Here is a 13,897-nt window from a genome sequence, read left to right as displayed (position 1 = left end):
ATCCATTTTTTCTTTATCGACCTTTTCTTTCCTTTATTGAAAAAAGATTTTAGGATGGTCTCTGTCATGTGGTCTGGAGTTTTGAAAATGTATGTCTGTTAGAGGCCTGGCGCTTTTCAGGGCAAAGACTTCCCTGCAGCAGCCCACCGAGCCTCCCCCGCCCCGTGCAGAGGGAGGATGCAGGCATGAAAGGGACTGGACCAGCCCATTATCCCTTAGCGCTGCTTTGCTCTCCTCCAGAAAACCACAGCAGGGATTCCTTTTAATGAGCAATGACTGGAGTGTGTAGGTTTTATTTAAACCATTTACAATAGCTTCCCTCTCTCTCTCTCTCTCTCTCTCTCTCTCTCTCTCTCTCTCTCTCTCTCTTTTGGTAAATAAGAGACAAGTGACTGATTGCTAAGGTATATATACTCAGGAGACTGACTCCCTGGGTTCAAATCTCAACTAGCTGTGGGGTTTGGGCTGACTTATTTAACTTCTCTAGGCCTCAGTGTTTTCATTTGGAAAGGAGTTTGGGATGTATTTACCGGTAGGCCTGTTCTGAGAATTAAATGAGGTGATCTGTGTAATACTGAGAAGAGTACTTACAGCCCAGGGTCTGACAGTCACGTTAGTGTTAGTCACTCATCTGTGGTTAACCCTTTTCTGTCCTTCAGGAGATTCCTTTTTACCATATCTGGAGTGGGTCTCAGAGGCACCTCCACTGCACATTCACTCTGGAAAGATTCAGCCTGAACACGGTGGAGCTGGTCTGCAAACTCTGCGTGCGACAGGTGGAAGGAGAAGGGCAGATCTTCCAGCTCAACTGCACCGTCTCAGAGGTAAGAAGCTCTGAGCATCTCAGAAATCAGGACACTGAATGACCTCGGGGAGGAGAGACAGTGTGGAGTATAAGGGTGTCTCGATACAGGCCGTATGGGAAATCCTGAATAACTTCCTTTAGGTCCTATTTGTTAATGGAACAATATTTTAATGAACACCAGGGCTAGGTACATAAAAGAATATAATAAGGAATTATTTTTGGAAGTCAAGGCTTTTACTTTTCATGACATGAATTTAAGGATCATGCTCTAACTTTTTACAACAGGCATGAATTCCAAGTGTGAGTTTTAATGGAAGTCCTGTACATGTGGAACGACCTTCCACAGAGCGTCCCCTGTTGTGCTACGTTCTGCCCCCTCCACGCCCCCTCCCTGTCCCCTTCCGTCCTCAGGGAACTGGCCTCCCTTGGTCTAATCAGGGGCTGCCTCCTGGGGTGCAGGAAGGGAAACTGGCCTCTGCCCCCACACCTCCCTTTTCCTTCTCTTTCTTTTTGTCCTTGTTGAAAGGAGACATCTCTCGGTCCTCTTTGTCTCATATACGTCGTTCTCCAAACATAAGAAGATACACTAGAGACAGGGCTGAGTGGCTGGGCACATGGGGGAGGGGTCAGAGTTACAAATGCCCAGTTATGCAGCAGTAAGTCCCAGGGTGTGGGGTACAGTGTGGCCCCTGGAGTTAACCATGAGGTATTGCACAGCTGAAGTTGGTAGACAGCAGACTGTAAAAGTCCTCATCACAAGAAGTAACTATAACTGAGGATGGATGTTAACAAGACTTACTGTGGTGACCATTTTCACCATCCACACACTATGGGGTTGTTATATTGTATACCACCGGAAACTCATATAATGTTGTACGTCAATTATACCTCCAAAAAGTTAATAATTTTTTTAAAGATGCCCTTTCCCCCCTGGTGGGAGAAATGTTCCAGAAATAGAAGTAAAATCTGTGCATTTCCCCTAGTTTCCATCGCTTTGCCTTTCTCTGCTGTGATCTTCACTCAGTACAGCTGGGTGCTCTTATATGTTCCCGTTACAGAAATAACAATCAGCACTGCTATTTATAACCTCTCTGTATGAAAGAGCGGGTGCACACGAACTTGTCAGTTACCGTGGCTCCACGGCTGCAGTTTGGAGAGTGGAAACCCTTCCTGCCAGAGAAACAAAGGACCAGGATAAGCACAGTGGTCGGAAGGTAGCATCATCTAGGGCCTCCCAGGGCTCAGCTCCATGCCCTTTGCTGAGCCACGGTGCACAGGGTTGCCTTATTTTACCACTGCAGCAGGACAGCATATGATTTAAAAGAAGGCTTCTCCCTTGCTGTCTCACGCACAGTGGCGAATGAAACGTCAGAATGTTCAGCATGTCTCGCTCCACATGTCATATTTAAAGACTGTCTTCCTTAGCAAACCGAGGGGAGAAGCATGTCAGCCAGCAAGACGCTCCATCCCTCTTTCCCACAGCCTGCCTGGGTGCGGTCATCATTTCCTCCTGTAGTTTCATGAGACTTTTGACTCATAAACAACTTTAGTCACAGACCCCAGTGACATTCATAAGGAACGATCTCGGAGTCAGGGTGCCATGGCAACCGCCAGGCCTTCCCTAGGCTCAGGCCCTATCTCCCAGGCTCACAGCACCACCCCTGCTGGCTTGGGAGGGTGTTTTCACTTTCCTGGCCCAGCAGGTCTGCAAAGTTCAATAACCACCCAGCTCCAGTGACAACAAAGGCTTCGGAATTTTGGAGGGGGTGAGGAGGTCTGCTCCTTTGATGCTTGCTTTCTGTTCAGCGGGAACGTTTGCTGTGTGATGAAAAGGTGGATCAGATGCAGCAGCAAATGAAAGGGAGCTGTTGGGGGCTCTTTCCTGTTCGGTCCTCCACCCCTTCACTCCCCCCACCCCCACCTCTTCAGGAAGAGACAGTTTTGCATAGTGTGATCACAATTTAAGGACATTCTTTGTGGTGCCAACACTGAGAAAGGATAATTTCTTTTTGCAACCTGGCCACAGCCAGCTCAGGGAGGCCAGCCTTGCATCCTGTCAGAGGCCTTTGCCCCTCTGTGTTAACAGAGAGGGGGCAGAAGCGCCCGGAGTCAGATGACTTTGGGGATTAAGGGGCACTCTGCTGCTTTTACTTCTGGGTCACTGAGTCCCACTGTGGTTGTTAGCATTTGAATGCGGTGCTGGCGGCCCACCGAGGGGGACCAGTGGGGCTGGGTTCTGAACAGTTAGTTAGCTGTGGGGAGCCCTGAGACCCAGATCCTCATCAAAAGCTCTGAGGAGGGGTACACTGTGACTGACAAACCATAACCGAGCAGAGAAAAGGCTCTGTCTGTGGTTGGAGCCCTTCTCGCAGGGCCCCTTCCTCGGTCACCGGGTGAGCTGGCAGGTGGACTGGGGTTGCAGTGGCGAGGTCCTGTCTCCCAGAATGAGCTGACTTGCGGGGAATGTGCTGCTGCCCCACCCCCAACCACCCACCGCTCAAGGCTCTCACCAGCAGTCATTTATAAAGCAGCGTGGCCCTTGGACCCTCTGCGTAGAGGAGGCCCCGATGCCCCCCAGGGAGATTAGGCTGTGCTTGACATAGACCGTGGTGATGTCAAGAGCTGGCCAATTGCTCCTCCCCAAGTGCTTCAGCCAGAACAGAGATTTCTCAACTACAACCAAAGCCTTCAGTCTCACAGAGATGAAGTGTAAGAATGAAAATGTCTGAAAAGGATGGACATGATAAATGTCAAAATGTAAATGTAATAAAATGTTTTTTTAGGTGGGTGGAGGAGTAATAACAGAGAAGCTACTCATCACCAGCAAGAGAAAAAATAGTGTAGAGAAGAGAAACTTACAGTCTCTTCATACCTTTGGTTTTCACTATAGACAAAGACCTTATAACCCCTGTTAACTATGAATACACAACACTTTTGTGTACAAAGGGAATGATATTAACAATGTACCAAATAACATCACCCTGCTGTACCCATGCAGGGTGTTCTGTTGACCTGTTCTGTTTTCTACACTCTGTCCGAAATGACCATTGAGGAAGCCTAGGTTTTCTCAATGACTTTGGGAGGAGTAGAATACGGGGTGGGAAGTTGCATCTGCTGTGGACTGAGTGCCGAGAGTGTCTGCCATCACCCCTGGCAGGCGCTGGGTCATGGAGAAAAATCATGTGCTTAAGGGGCTCACAACATCAAAGACAGATGGCACCAATATCAGAAACGATTATTGTAATAAGCATTCTGTGAGAGGAAGCTCTACTTTTACCTGGAAGTGAAGGAAAAACTAATAGCAACTGAAATTTTAGTGCAAATGTAGAGGCCTATTTTTCTTTCATTTCCAAGGCTAATACTGTCAGACATCTGATACGAGAGACAAACATACTGCCCTACTGAGCTTGTTTCAGCCACACAGAAGTAAACGGAGTCCGGGCTGAGACTCAGGGCTGGAAGGCCCACCTGACATGCTGATGGTTCTCTGTTCAATTGGAAGAAGAATACCAGAGGGAGAGTGAGCAGGCCTTCCTGAAAGCCACACCCACCTTTCTCAGTGAGAGGAGCCACAGTCTCAGCCACATTTAGTTGGAAGGAAGAAGCTCCACTCCCAACTCTATGGCATAGGCTTCTGTCAGAAACTGGTTTCAGACCCTTTCTGTACTAGGAAAAATATTTTCTTTCATTTCAGCAAATATGAACTGTGTAGTTCCCATGTGCAGGCCACTGTGCTCCGAATCACAGTTCTTAGGACGACTGGAATTCTCCCATCTCCAAAATTTGAGCAATCAGAGGAAGCAACATCGAAATACGAGCACCATGCATAGGGCAGGATTCGAGGGCTGCAGAGGAGCTGTGAGAGGGCTGTAGGTCTCGAGGCTGGTGGGCGCGTTTGCTCAGGGGACATGCTTTAGATCCAGACTGTGAGGGGTTTGCCTGGCAGAGATTAAAGGAAAGGTCAGAAGGACTATTAGAGGCAGATTCTTAAAAGAGATGCTAGGGACAATGAGTAATCCTGCCTGAGGAGAGTTTGAGTCGTGTTGACGCAACCTGAGAAAGATCAGGGTCAGGTGGTCAGTCGGTGGGGCCTGTGGGCATGCGGCCCCTCCTCCACATCAGGCCTAGCTCTGCACTTCACAGGCATTGGCCTCTGGGACCTCACCCCAGCTGGTGGGCGGATGGTGCAGACACCCCTCACTGCCTGATTAAAAGCTGGGGCTCCATGGGGTAGGAGGGGCATTTAGTGCTTCTTAATGATGGGGTAGAGGAGAGAAACACCAGTTTGGTACTTTAGGGAGATCATTGTGGCAGACAAGGATGGATCACAGGTAAATAAGAGGAAGTTACTGTAACCAACAGTAAGAAGAGTCTCTGGGGACAGCACTATACAAACCAGCCCCCTCCCTGTGTGAATTTAACCTCAGCTGAGGGACATGGTGAATTTCCTTCTGGACCCCAGCGTCACTGACCACACTAAAAGCAAGTAGGACCTCCGCATGGCTGACGGCACTGTTGTGGAAACACCATGTGATTTTTCTTGGCCTCCACCTCCCCAACCCAGATGTACATCATTTCATGCCCAATAGAAGTGTTGGGTTCAGACATCCCCAACATAAATCCAGTGATAAACACCAACAAGCACTCTCAGATAACCCTTCTGCTGCCTTTGTTGCAGGCCCCATGCCCTTGAGGACAGGAGCCCTCTCTCCTCGAGGTCCCTTGGGAGAAGCTCTGTGCCCAGGGCCAGGAAAGATCTGTAGGTCGTGTCTTCATTCGGGAACTCCAGCTCCCGTTTTTGCTTCTGTGTTTTTTACCAGTCTTTTAAATCCTGGCATGTGCTGCTGGAGTTAACACAAAGGAATCCTGGGAGTCTCGATCTGCCAAGCTTTGGGTTTTGAGACTAAATACCATGATGGCAGCAAACACCACTGCATATATTACTACAAAAAACTTGTTTAGTGCTAACGTGTGGGCAGACCTGTGCAGTGGGATCACACACACCTAGCAGTGGCATCAGCTGCTGATCCCGGAACACAGGACACGCTGTCAGTCAACACTGGAATGCAGATGGCAGTGGCCCCCACTGTACAGAAGCAGCAGGGTTTAGGGGTTCTGGGCGGTGGTGGCACTGCCTCCTGAGCAGAATGTTCTGCAAGACCCCAGGGACTCCCTGATGGCTGAAACCATGTGTGGTTAGTTTATCCTCTAGCAACTAATTATGTACACTAAGGAGTTACCTGCTTTTAGAGAGAAAGAAAGAGGTGACATTTAAAGCAGATTAAGGAGATTGTCTGTTATTGCTTTAATAGTTCCCTGGCAACATTTGCTTTTGCTTTTGCAACCAGCAGAAGATCAGAAAATGATTAGAATTTCTCCTACAGATGAAATTCGGATTTTGCATTTGTGCTGTTTTATGAGCTGAAGCTATTTTAAGAGCCAATTTATGGTTTTCTCTACTAAAATTAGATTAAAAAATAAGGGTGTATAGCAATTGGAGGATGCCATTAGCAGCTTGCCCTAAGGCAATAGACTGTGTTCACCATTTTCTTCAAAAAATTAGTCTTAATTTGGTATCATTTAGAGGAGAGCTGTGTTCCATTTCATTCAGCAAAAGCAGAACCATCTTCTGCAGAGGTTAGAGCAAGAATTTACATGGGCATTTGCCTAGGGCATTCCCCTCAGGGTTAGACAGTTACTTGAGGTTCTGAGCTTTTGGCTTCCTAATCTCAAATCTATTCACCCATATACCCAAGGCTATGCAAAGTTCAGCTCAAAATGTACCTTTTCCTCTCAGCCAGGTTGCAGATAGCTAATCACAACTTGCAGCCAGGAAGAAGCCATTCTTACTGGGAAGAATAATAGCACCCATCCTCTTCTTATCGCTCACAGCAAGGCATTATGGTGACTGGCTCACCAGGGATTGCTTTTGTCTTCAGAAATAATGCTTTGTCGTCCCTGTGCCTGAACTGCAGGAACCCACAGGCATCGATCTGCCGCTGCTGGACCCAGCGAGCACCATCACCACCATGACAGGACCCAGTGCTTTCAGCATCCCTCCCCCGATCCGGCAGAAGCTCTGTAGCAGCCTGGATGCTCCACAGACCAGAGGTCATGACTGGAGGATGCTGGCCCATAAGCTAAACCTGGACAGGTGAGCATGGCCAGGCTACAGGGTCTGTTTCTGGTAGACATATAGGGGTCTAGGCTGATAATGGTTAGACATATGGTAGTTTTCATCCATACATCTATTCACTTTCTGCCAACATGTATTAAGCTTATTCTTTGTATCTGGCACTGTGGTTTTGCAAACACGTTGTTGAGAGACATTCTGGGCTTATGTAGCATTTACAAGTAGTATCAAGTCTTGTGATCCACTCTGCAAAGCTGATGGGCTAAACCCCCTCTGTAGCATATCCACTCACTGAAGTAATTATCGTTCCCCATCTCCTGGTGAGCAGAACATAGAGTGCATGAGTCACTAATATGCAAAACACAGCATTGACATTCAATTATAAAGAGACCTCAGAAACCTCGTCTTTGTAAAATGTCGCCATCACTACCAAACCAAAGACATAGCGTGACCTGTCAAAGATGATCAGATCCTGAGCCGGAAAGAAAACATAAGTCTCTTGATTTCCTGCTTAAGATATAACCCATACACATCTTGTCTCTTAAATTATCTTCCTCAGAGTTGAGGTTAACAAAGTTAAACATTACATCTCCTGTCTGGGTCTGATCTAATGAAGCCTGGCTTAGTTTTTTAGGAAGCTTCCCTATAAACCACAGTTTTTCTCTCAGATGGGACACAGTTCTGTAACAAGCAAGTGGAGAAACGGAAGGGATTTGTAAAAAGTAAAGAGAAAATGGATCGGTAAATCACACCACTCAGCACACTTGCCCATCTCTAATTACAGGTACTTGAATTACTTTGCCACCAAATCGAGCCCAACTGGTGTAATCCTGGATCTTTGGGAAGCACAGAACTTCCCGGATGGAAACCTGAGCATGCTGGCGGCTGTCCTGGAGGAAATGGGCAGGCATGAAACAGTAGTGTCTTTATCAGTGGAAGGACAGTACTGACTCGGGTGGGATTGGCAGGGAAGGACCAGAATGCACAGGGAGTCTGTGGCCGTCCAGGGGATCACCGCTGAGGAGGAAATCCAGACGAGACCAATGAGCTTCACGGGCAAGACCGCAGCGGGAGAGAGAAGGAAAACAGATTCAACTACCAACACCCATGCCCACTCTGCTGGGACTTCACCACAGGAGTTAAGAACAATCATGTACATTTGTACCTTGAATTTAGAAACCAACCTAATTTTCCTATTTGTTGGGCTGTATGCTGTGTGGTACAGGATCTTACAGTTTCCTAGGAAACGCTTTTTATTGCTATCCAGATATATGGATAAACTTTCTTAACAAACCCAATTTCTACAAACGTTGTTTACATCAAATTGGACAGGGATGCAGACAATGTCCATGGCTTGTTCTATTTTTGTTTAAATCATTTGAAGTTGAAGCTGTGGACGGTTTGTTGTGTCTGTTTCAGATTAGTAATTTACAGAGAAATCACAGACTTTTGCTACAAATCATGTGCTTCAAGTGTCTCAGATAATCCTCCCCTCAGTGTTCTGTTTCTGGAACTTGTAAAACCAGTGTTACTGTCTGTATCAGGGAAGTGGAGATCTAAATGTAAAGGAGAAATAGCTAAGACTCCTTATTCCTGGAGGACGCCCTTCCCGGGCCCTCTGGGAATAACGTTGTGGCATTGCCGGAAGGACGGCACTTCATGTTCAACCACACAAACAAGCATTTCTTCATAAAATGTGTGTGTGTGAGATACGCGATTTGAATTGTTTTTTTAAAGGTATCATTATCATTATTATTATTATCGACGAGTATTTACAAGTATTCTAGTAAAAGAATTTTATTTTAACTTCTGTTTTTGTTAGCAGTACTGTTAGTATTTAGGTATTGACTAGACCTGCCTCACCGTTTCCCATAACAAGGTGGGCATGGCCACCAGTTTAATTAAACAGGCGTTGCTTCCTTCGCCTTTCATCTTTTCCCGTCATTCTGCCCCAGAGGTGGTCAGTGCTTACTGACTTGTCAGTCTGTTCTTACAGCTTGGTCGGGCAGGGTCTTTCTCCTCTGAGTCTTATCACGTGAAGCATTCTCTATTCAAGTTCACTTAATACAGGGGTCACATGGCCCCACACTGACTCCCTCAGTACTCTGTCTCCCTTGGAGGCAGTGTGGTTGGAGGAATGGCCTCTGAACTGGAAATTGGGAAACCAGTTCTCACTTTGGGTTTGCGGTTGTCTAGCTGTGCTACTTGGGAAAGTCATTTGACCTCATTAGACCTCAGCTTCCTCGCCTGTAAACACCACAGTGGGTCAGATGATCTCAAGGTTGGACCCCAACTCCAGCCTCACTCACCAGTAAGAAAACCACAGTGGCTCTGAGCTGGACCCTTTCAAGATCCGTAAAAGCTAGACTCTTGTCCAGGTTACATTACACCTTTCAAATACTTCCAACTTGCAAGACAGTTATTCTAACCTGTAACATATTTGTTATGCTTTCAAGTCTTGTCTCTGCATCATTGAATGATGCTGTTCACCAAGAGATCACATCCCTTTATTATCACTTTCTTTCCTCTCTTGGAACCATTTGCCTTCCTGGTTAGTGGCAAATTATGTTCTATTACTGTCATGAAATTTTTAAATTAAAAAAATTTTAACTGAAAAATAGCTCATCAAGACAGTACTTTGTGTAAACTAGGGTATTTCCTTAGGACCATCACAAGTTCTGTGTTTTAACACAGGGGCTCAGTTCATTCTGCAGATGGGAAACTGAGTCAACAGCCCAGGAGCCAAATCAGGATGGAAAAACAAGGACCCAGGTGTATGAATAAGAACCTTGAAAATGTAGCCATGGCTTATTCTGGGCTAGAGGCATCCAGCTTGCTGGATGGATTTGAATTAGAAATAATTTCATAGAGTTTTTCCCTCCCTTCCACATATATTTCCTCTCCTATTTTGGTGACTTCTTGATATTTTTAGACCCCTCCATCCTTGTCATTGAGAAAATACTGATACTTTGGTATGAAGCCTTTCCATTCATACCCTTCATTTCTTGTTTTCTGTTTTAGGCATGTATTCTATAATCTGTCTCTCTCATGCCACCCCCTGCACCATATAGAAAAATATGTTACACTTGTCATGAAAGGGAAAGCTTGCATTAATAAACAAGTTCAGTGGATAATGCCTGTACCGATGCATAATTTGACCAAAAGATAGTAAAATTGTATTCTACACAAAAAATTAAATATATATTTTTTTAAATGGAGGAAGATCAAAGAGAGCTATTGTTCATTGCTGCATCTTGAAACTTCCCAAGCTTGCTCACCATTCCTGGTTTGGGGGGTTGTCATCTATGGCAATTAGGAATTAGAAATCTGAAGGACTCTTAAAGGAACTCCCCTGCCTACTGAAAAGTAGAAGGAGTAGATATGCAGCTATCCAGATAATCATTTCAAAAGTAGAACTAGAAAAAAATGCCATTGAAAAGTCATCAACACAGAAATAGGGAGCAGAGCAGGAACTGTATTGTCAATGCCATTGAGGGCCTTTGGCGTTCACCTCAGCTGCTGTGGTTCAGCATCCCAGCACCAGAAACAGGAACAGAGGCTGGCTCTTTATAAAGGAGGTGTCCATCTCTCAGTGGGTGCGGATTTCTGTGACGTTTCCCATCAAGTGAATGGCAACTTCCACACATCAACACTCCATTTAATGTCAGATCATTTTCACTACGAATTCTGATCTCCTTCTTCTGTGGAAAAAAGCAAGAGTGGTTAGATTGCTCTCAAACTTAGAAGCTCCACAGCCATCCGTTCATTTCCAGGCGGCCACTTCATCAACCACTCTATGAGTCCAGTCCTGCCTCTCCTGCCTTTTCAGCTTGTGCCCAGAGACAGGCTTGCTTCATTGGGAAGGGAAATTTATCACTTGTCCGTGGTGCCACCTAGTGGTGTGTAACACAGTCCACCTTGAGTTTGTTACACAAACGCACTAAAAGTTGACAAAGGGAATGAATACCTGCAGAGTCAACAGGACTTTGATGACAAATAGACATGGGACATTTTTCACTTGAAATACAGTTTTCTTATTTTCATATTTTTCTCACTGAAAGTACCCATAACAAAAATCTCATGTCACGCTGAGCCTACTATGTCATCAACTCATTCACACATGACACATCTCAAGTTGGTATTTTGGTGGTAGAAATAATAGAAATACATAAAAATCTATATAAAACAGTCTTTGAAGACATCATTTTAAACATCTACGCAGTATTTTTCACTGGGCCTTATACATTTTAAGTCTCCTTACATTTGGTTCCTAACATTTGTGTTTGGAAATGTAAGAAGCATCCACTTGGAAAAAGTGTTATATGTGAAAATGAGAATCCTATGTCTAAGTAGTTGAAATGTGATTGTTGATCAAGGAGAACAGCTTCCTTTCTTCTGAATTTGGGGACCTAAAGACAGAGGTTTCATCCTGTTCTTACTGTCATTTTTTTTTTCTCACCACACTGATGTGAATTTCCTTAAAACGATCTGGAAGGAAGAGAAGTTGGGTTCAGAATTGATACCTGGGCACGAGGGGATGGGAACGTGTAACCCCAAGGTCCTCACAGCTAGCAGCCTTTTCGTGCCCAGCGTGAACACCTGGGGGTACGCCCCTCAGTTACATGGAAAAACCCACCCTCGCTGCAGCAGTGTCGGCTGTTCCAGGACAGGGCAATATTTTGTGTGAGGTGTCCAATTAAACTGCCTAACCATTGCCCATTTTCATATATATTATCGTTTTGTAGCTTTCAAACAGTAGGCTGTTCTTAGGGAGATTGTGTTCAGGACACTCTAGAAACTACACATTCAGTAATATATTTGAATGGCGTTTCTCCAATATCTTTAAAGTAAGCATTCAGATAGCAGAGTCAAGACTTTGTACTTCTCCTGGAAAGGAGTAAATGAGGCTCTTGTCTTATGGATCCGTAAGTGTCCCTGTCAGGGACACAGCTGTGCTCTGGGTCCACCTGCCCCGCTGTCATCAGTGTCAGAGGAAGGGAGCCAATATTGCGATCACTACCTCCCCAGAATTCACAGGCCTTCATTCCTTTAAGGTCTGCCCCCTGGGGCAAGGGAATGAACTCCATATGAAGACCTGAAAGAGAGAGTAAAGAAAGTAGAAAGAGCTTACTTGTCAAATTCTCGGTCTTCAGGTTGAATGTCAGCTTTGGCTTTTGCTAAGTAGTTGCTTTAGACAAGCTGTCAGTTTCACTTAGAGACCTCAGTGCAAATCCAAGGCTGGCAAGAGAAAGAATGGCCACAGAAACAGCTGAAGTGAAATTGAGTTTTATCCATCCCATCTGAGACTCGAGGAGCTTTTGTGAATCAGAGTGTCTTCACTCAAAGCCAGTTATTTACAGAGATGGTGATGGTCAATGAGCATTAAAATCTGTAGGTCCAGTATGGTAAATATTTTTATTATGATCTCAAGGTAATAAAACTTTTTTCTTCTTTTTACCTTTGGAGTGCCTCACAGGAACAACTATTACACTTTGGGTTTTTTGTTTGTGCTTTTGTATTCTTTTTTTTTAACTTTACCGACTGAACTAATGTTGATTGCAATTCTTAGAAATCTGCCACTGTGCAGTGAAGTGCTGTTTCTCTACCCTAGAAATCTATTTGTATAATTTTTTGCTATAATAATCATTTTGAAAGACTTCCCTTACATCTCTAAAGATTTTTTGATGGAATAAGGCATAAAGTATATAAATACATTGTAACCAATGTTAATTTAAGCCTTTGTCCCTACAGGTCAGTAAACCAAATGGAGTCATAAATATTTCCAGAATTCATGCTTGAAAACTTGCTCTTTTTCTAAAGTAGGGAGATGGCCTTGCCTGTCACTGGGTGGGTTTTCTCCACAGACTGTCAGACAATGAAATCCCCGACCCCTTTAATCGTATCAGTCCTGTGGTTGCCCCCATTTTCAGAAATTGTGCTTTAAAATGTTTTCAGAAGGGTTCGTGGCTTCCAGGTTATCCAGAAGGCCTGTCACCTCCCTGTATTGACCTTTGGTGGGATGACAATGGATTCGTTCAACAACACATAAGGTGTGCTCCAGACCAATTTTCGCACGGTCAAGGAGAGGATTACAAGGATGACAGACTCTGCAAACCGACTAGCACACAAAGCCTCGCCCTCGTAAGGGGCCATAACCCATCCCACTGTCCACTGGACTGTTGTGTGTTGATGAGATCTGTCCAGAATCCTGAGTCAGGAATCCGTGCAGAATGTCCTGAGAATCATGACCCACCAGTTTTGGGGTGGAAAATGGGGACATTGCCCCAAGATACCATCAGCTGCCCACCAGCAGAAGTCCATGCTGCTGTATGTCAGCCTCTTAATGTGCCATTTTAGATGTGTGCCTCAGCAAAACCATTAACTCTCTAGTCCGTAACAGGACAGGGCCCCTTTTAAATATGCCTAACCTCTGCGTCACCCTCCCTCAGTCCCAAAGGTCTACTGGTATTGACACTGCCAGACCTGCTATTGAGCCTGATGGCACCAACCCTGAGGAATAGCCCTCAGAGCTGGAGTTCAGAACCTGAACCCTAACAGACGAGGAGTCCGTGGCTCTGAACCTCAGCATGATGGTGAGGCAACATCTGAGAATCATGACCTGAGAGCTATGCTCTCTCTGTTCAAACAAATCTGTTTAGAATGGCATAAAAGAGCAAGAAAGCTACAGACAGTGGAAAATGCCTTTTCCTTTTTATATCCTTAGTCTCTTATAACACCTGCCAGTGCAGGGTTCTAAACACCAGTGGATACTGCTCCCGGCCTTGGAGAAGAAAGCGGACCGCAATGAGAACACACGGCACGTGCGATCCGTGGTTTGCGTTCTCCCTCCGTTCCTTCCTAGACCCGCTGGTGGTGACACCCTCACCCTCCAGACAGAGCACTGGGCCCAAGCGCAGGGACAGCATCACTCCGTGTGCTCGCGCTGGATGTCACAGTGC

At 45.5% G+C, this 13,897-nt stretch overlaps 1 protein-coding gene across 1 annotated transcript in view; it reads left to right on the top strand.

The window, feature by feature from the left end:
- UNC5C (unc-5 netrin receptor C) overlaps positions 1-12,699 on the top strand; it is a 349,058-nt gene extending 336,359 nt beyond the window's left edge. The window contains exons 15-17 of the mRNA XM_045820399.1: positions 660-824; positions 6,781-6,959; positions 7,723-12,699. Coding sequence (XP_045676355.1) covers positions 660-824; positions 6,781-6,959; positions 7,723-7,888 — 510 coding nt within the window. The 3' untranslated portion in view covers positions 7,889-12,699. The remainder of the gene's footprint in view (positions 1-659; positions 825-6,780; positions 6,960-7,722) is intronic.
- Positions 12,700-13,897: the final 1,198 nt, after the last annotated feature.

Source organism: Phyllostomus hastatus, unplaced genomic scaffold (genome assembly GCF_019186645.2).
Source record: "Phyllostomus hastatus isolate PE091 unplaced genomic scaffold, TTU_PhHast_1.1 phas_scaffold_39, whole genome shotgun sequence".
Taxonomy (NCBI): Eukaryota; Metazoa; Chordata; class Mammalia; order Chiroptera; family Phyllostomidae; genus Phyllostomus; species Phyllostomus hastatus.
Note: the sequence above shows the minus strand (reverse complement) of the source record. Positions and strands in the feature narration are given on the sequence as shown.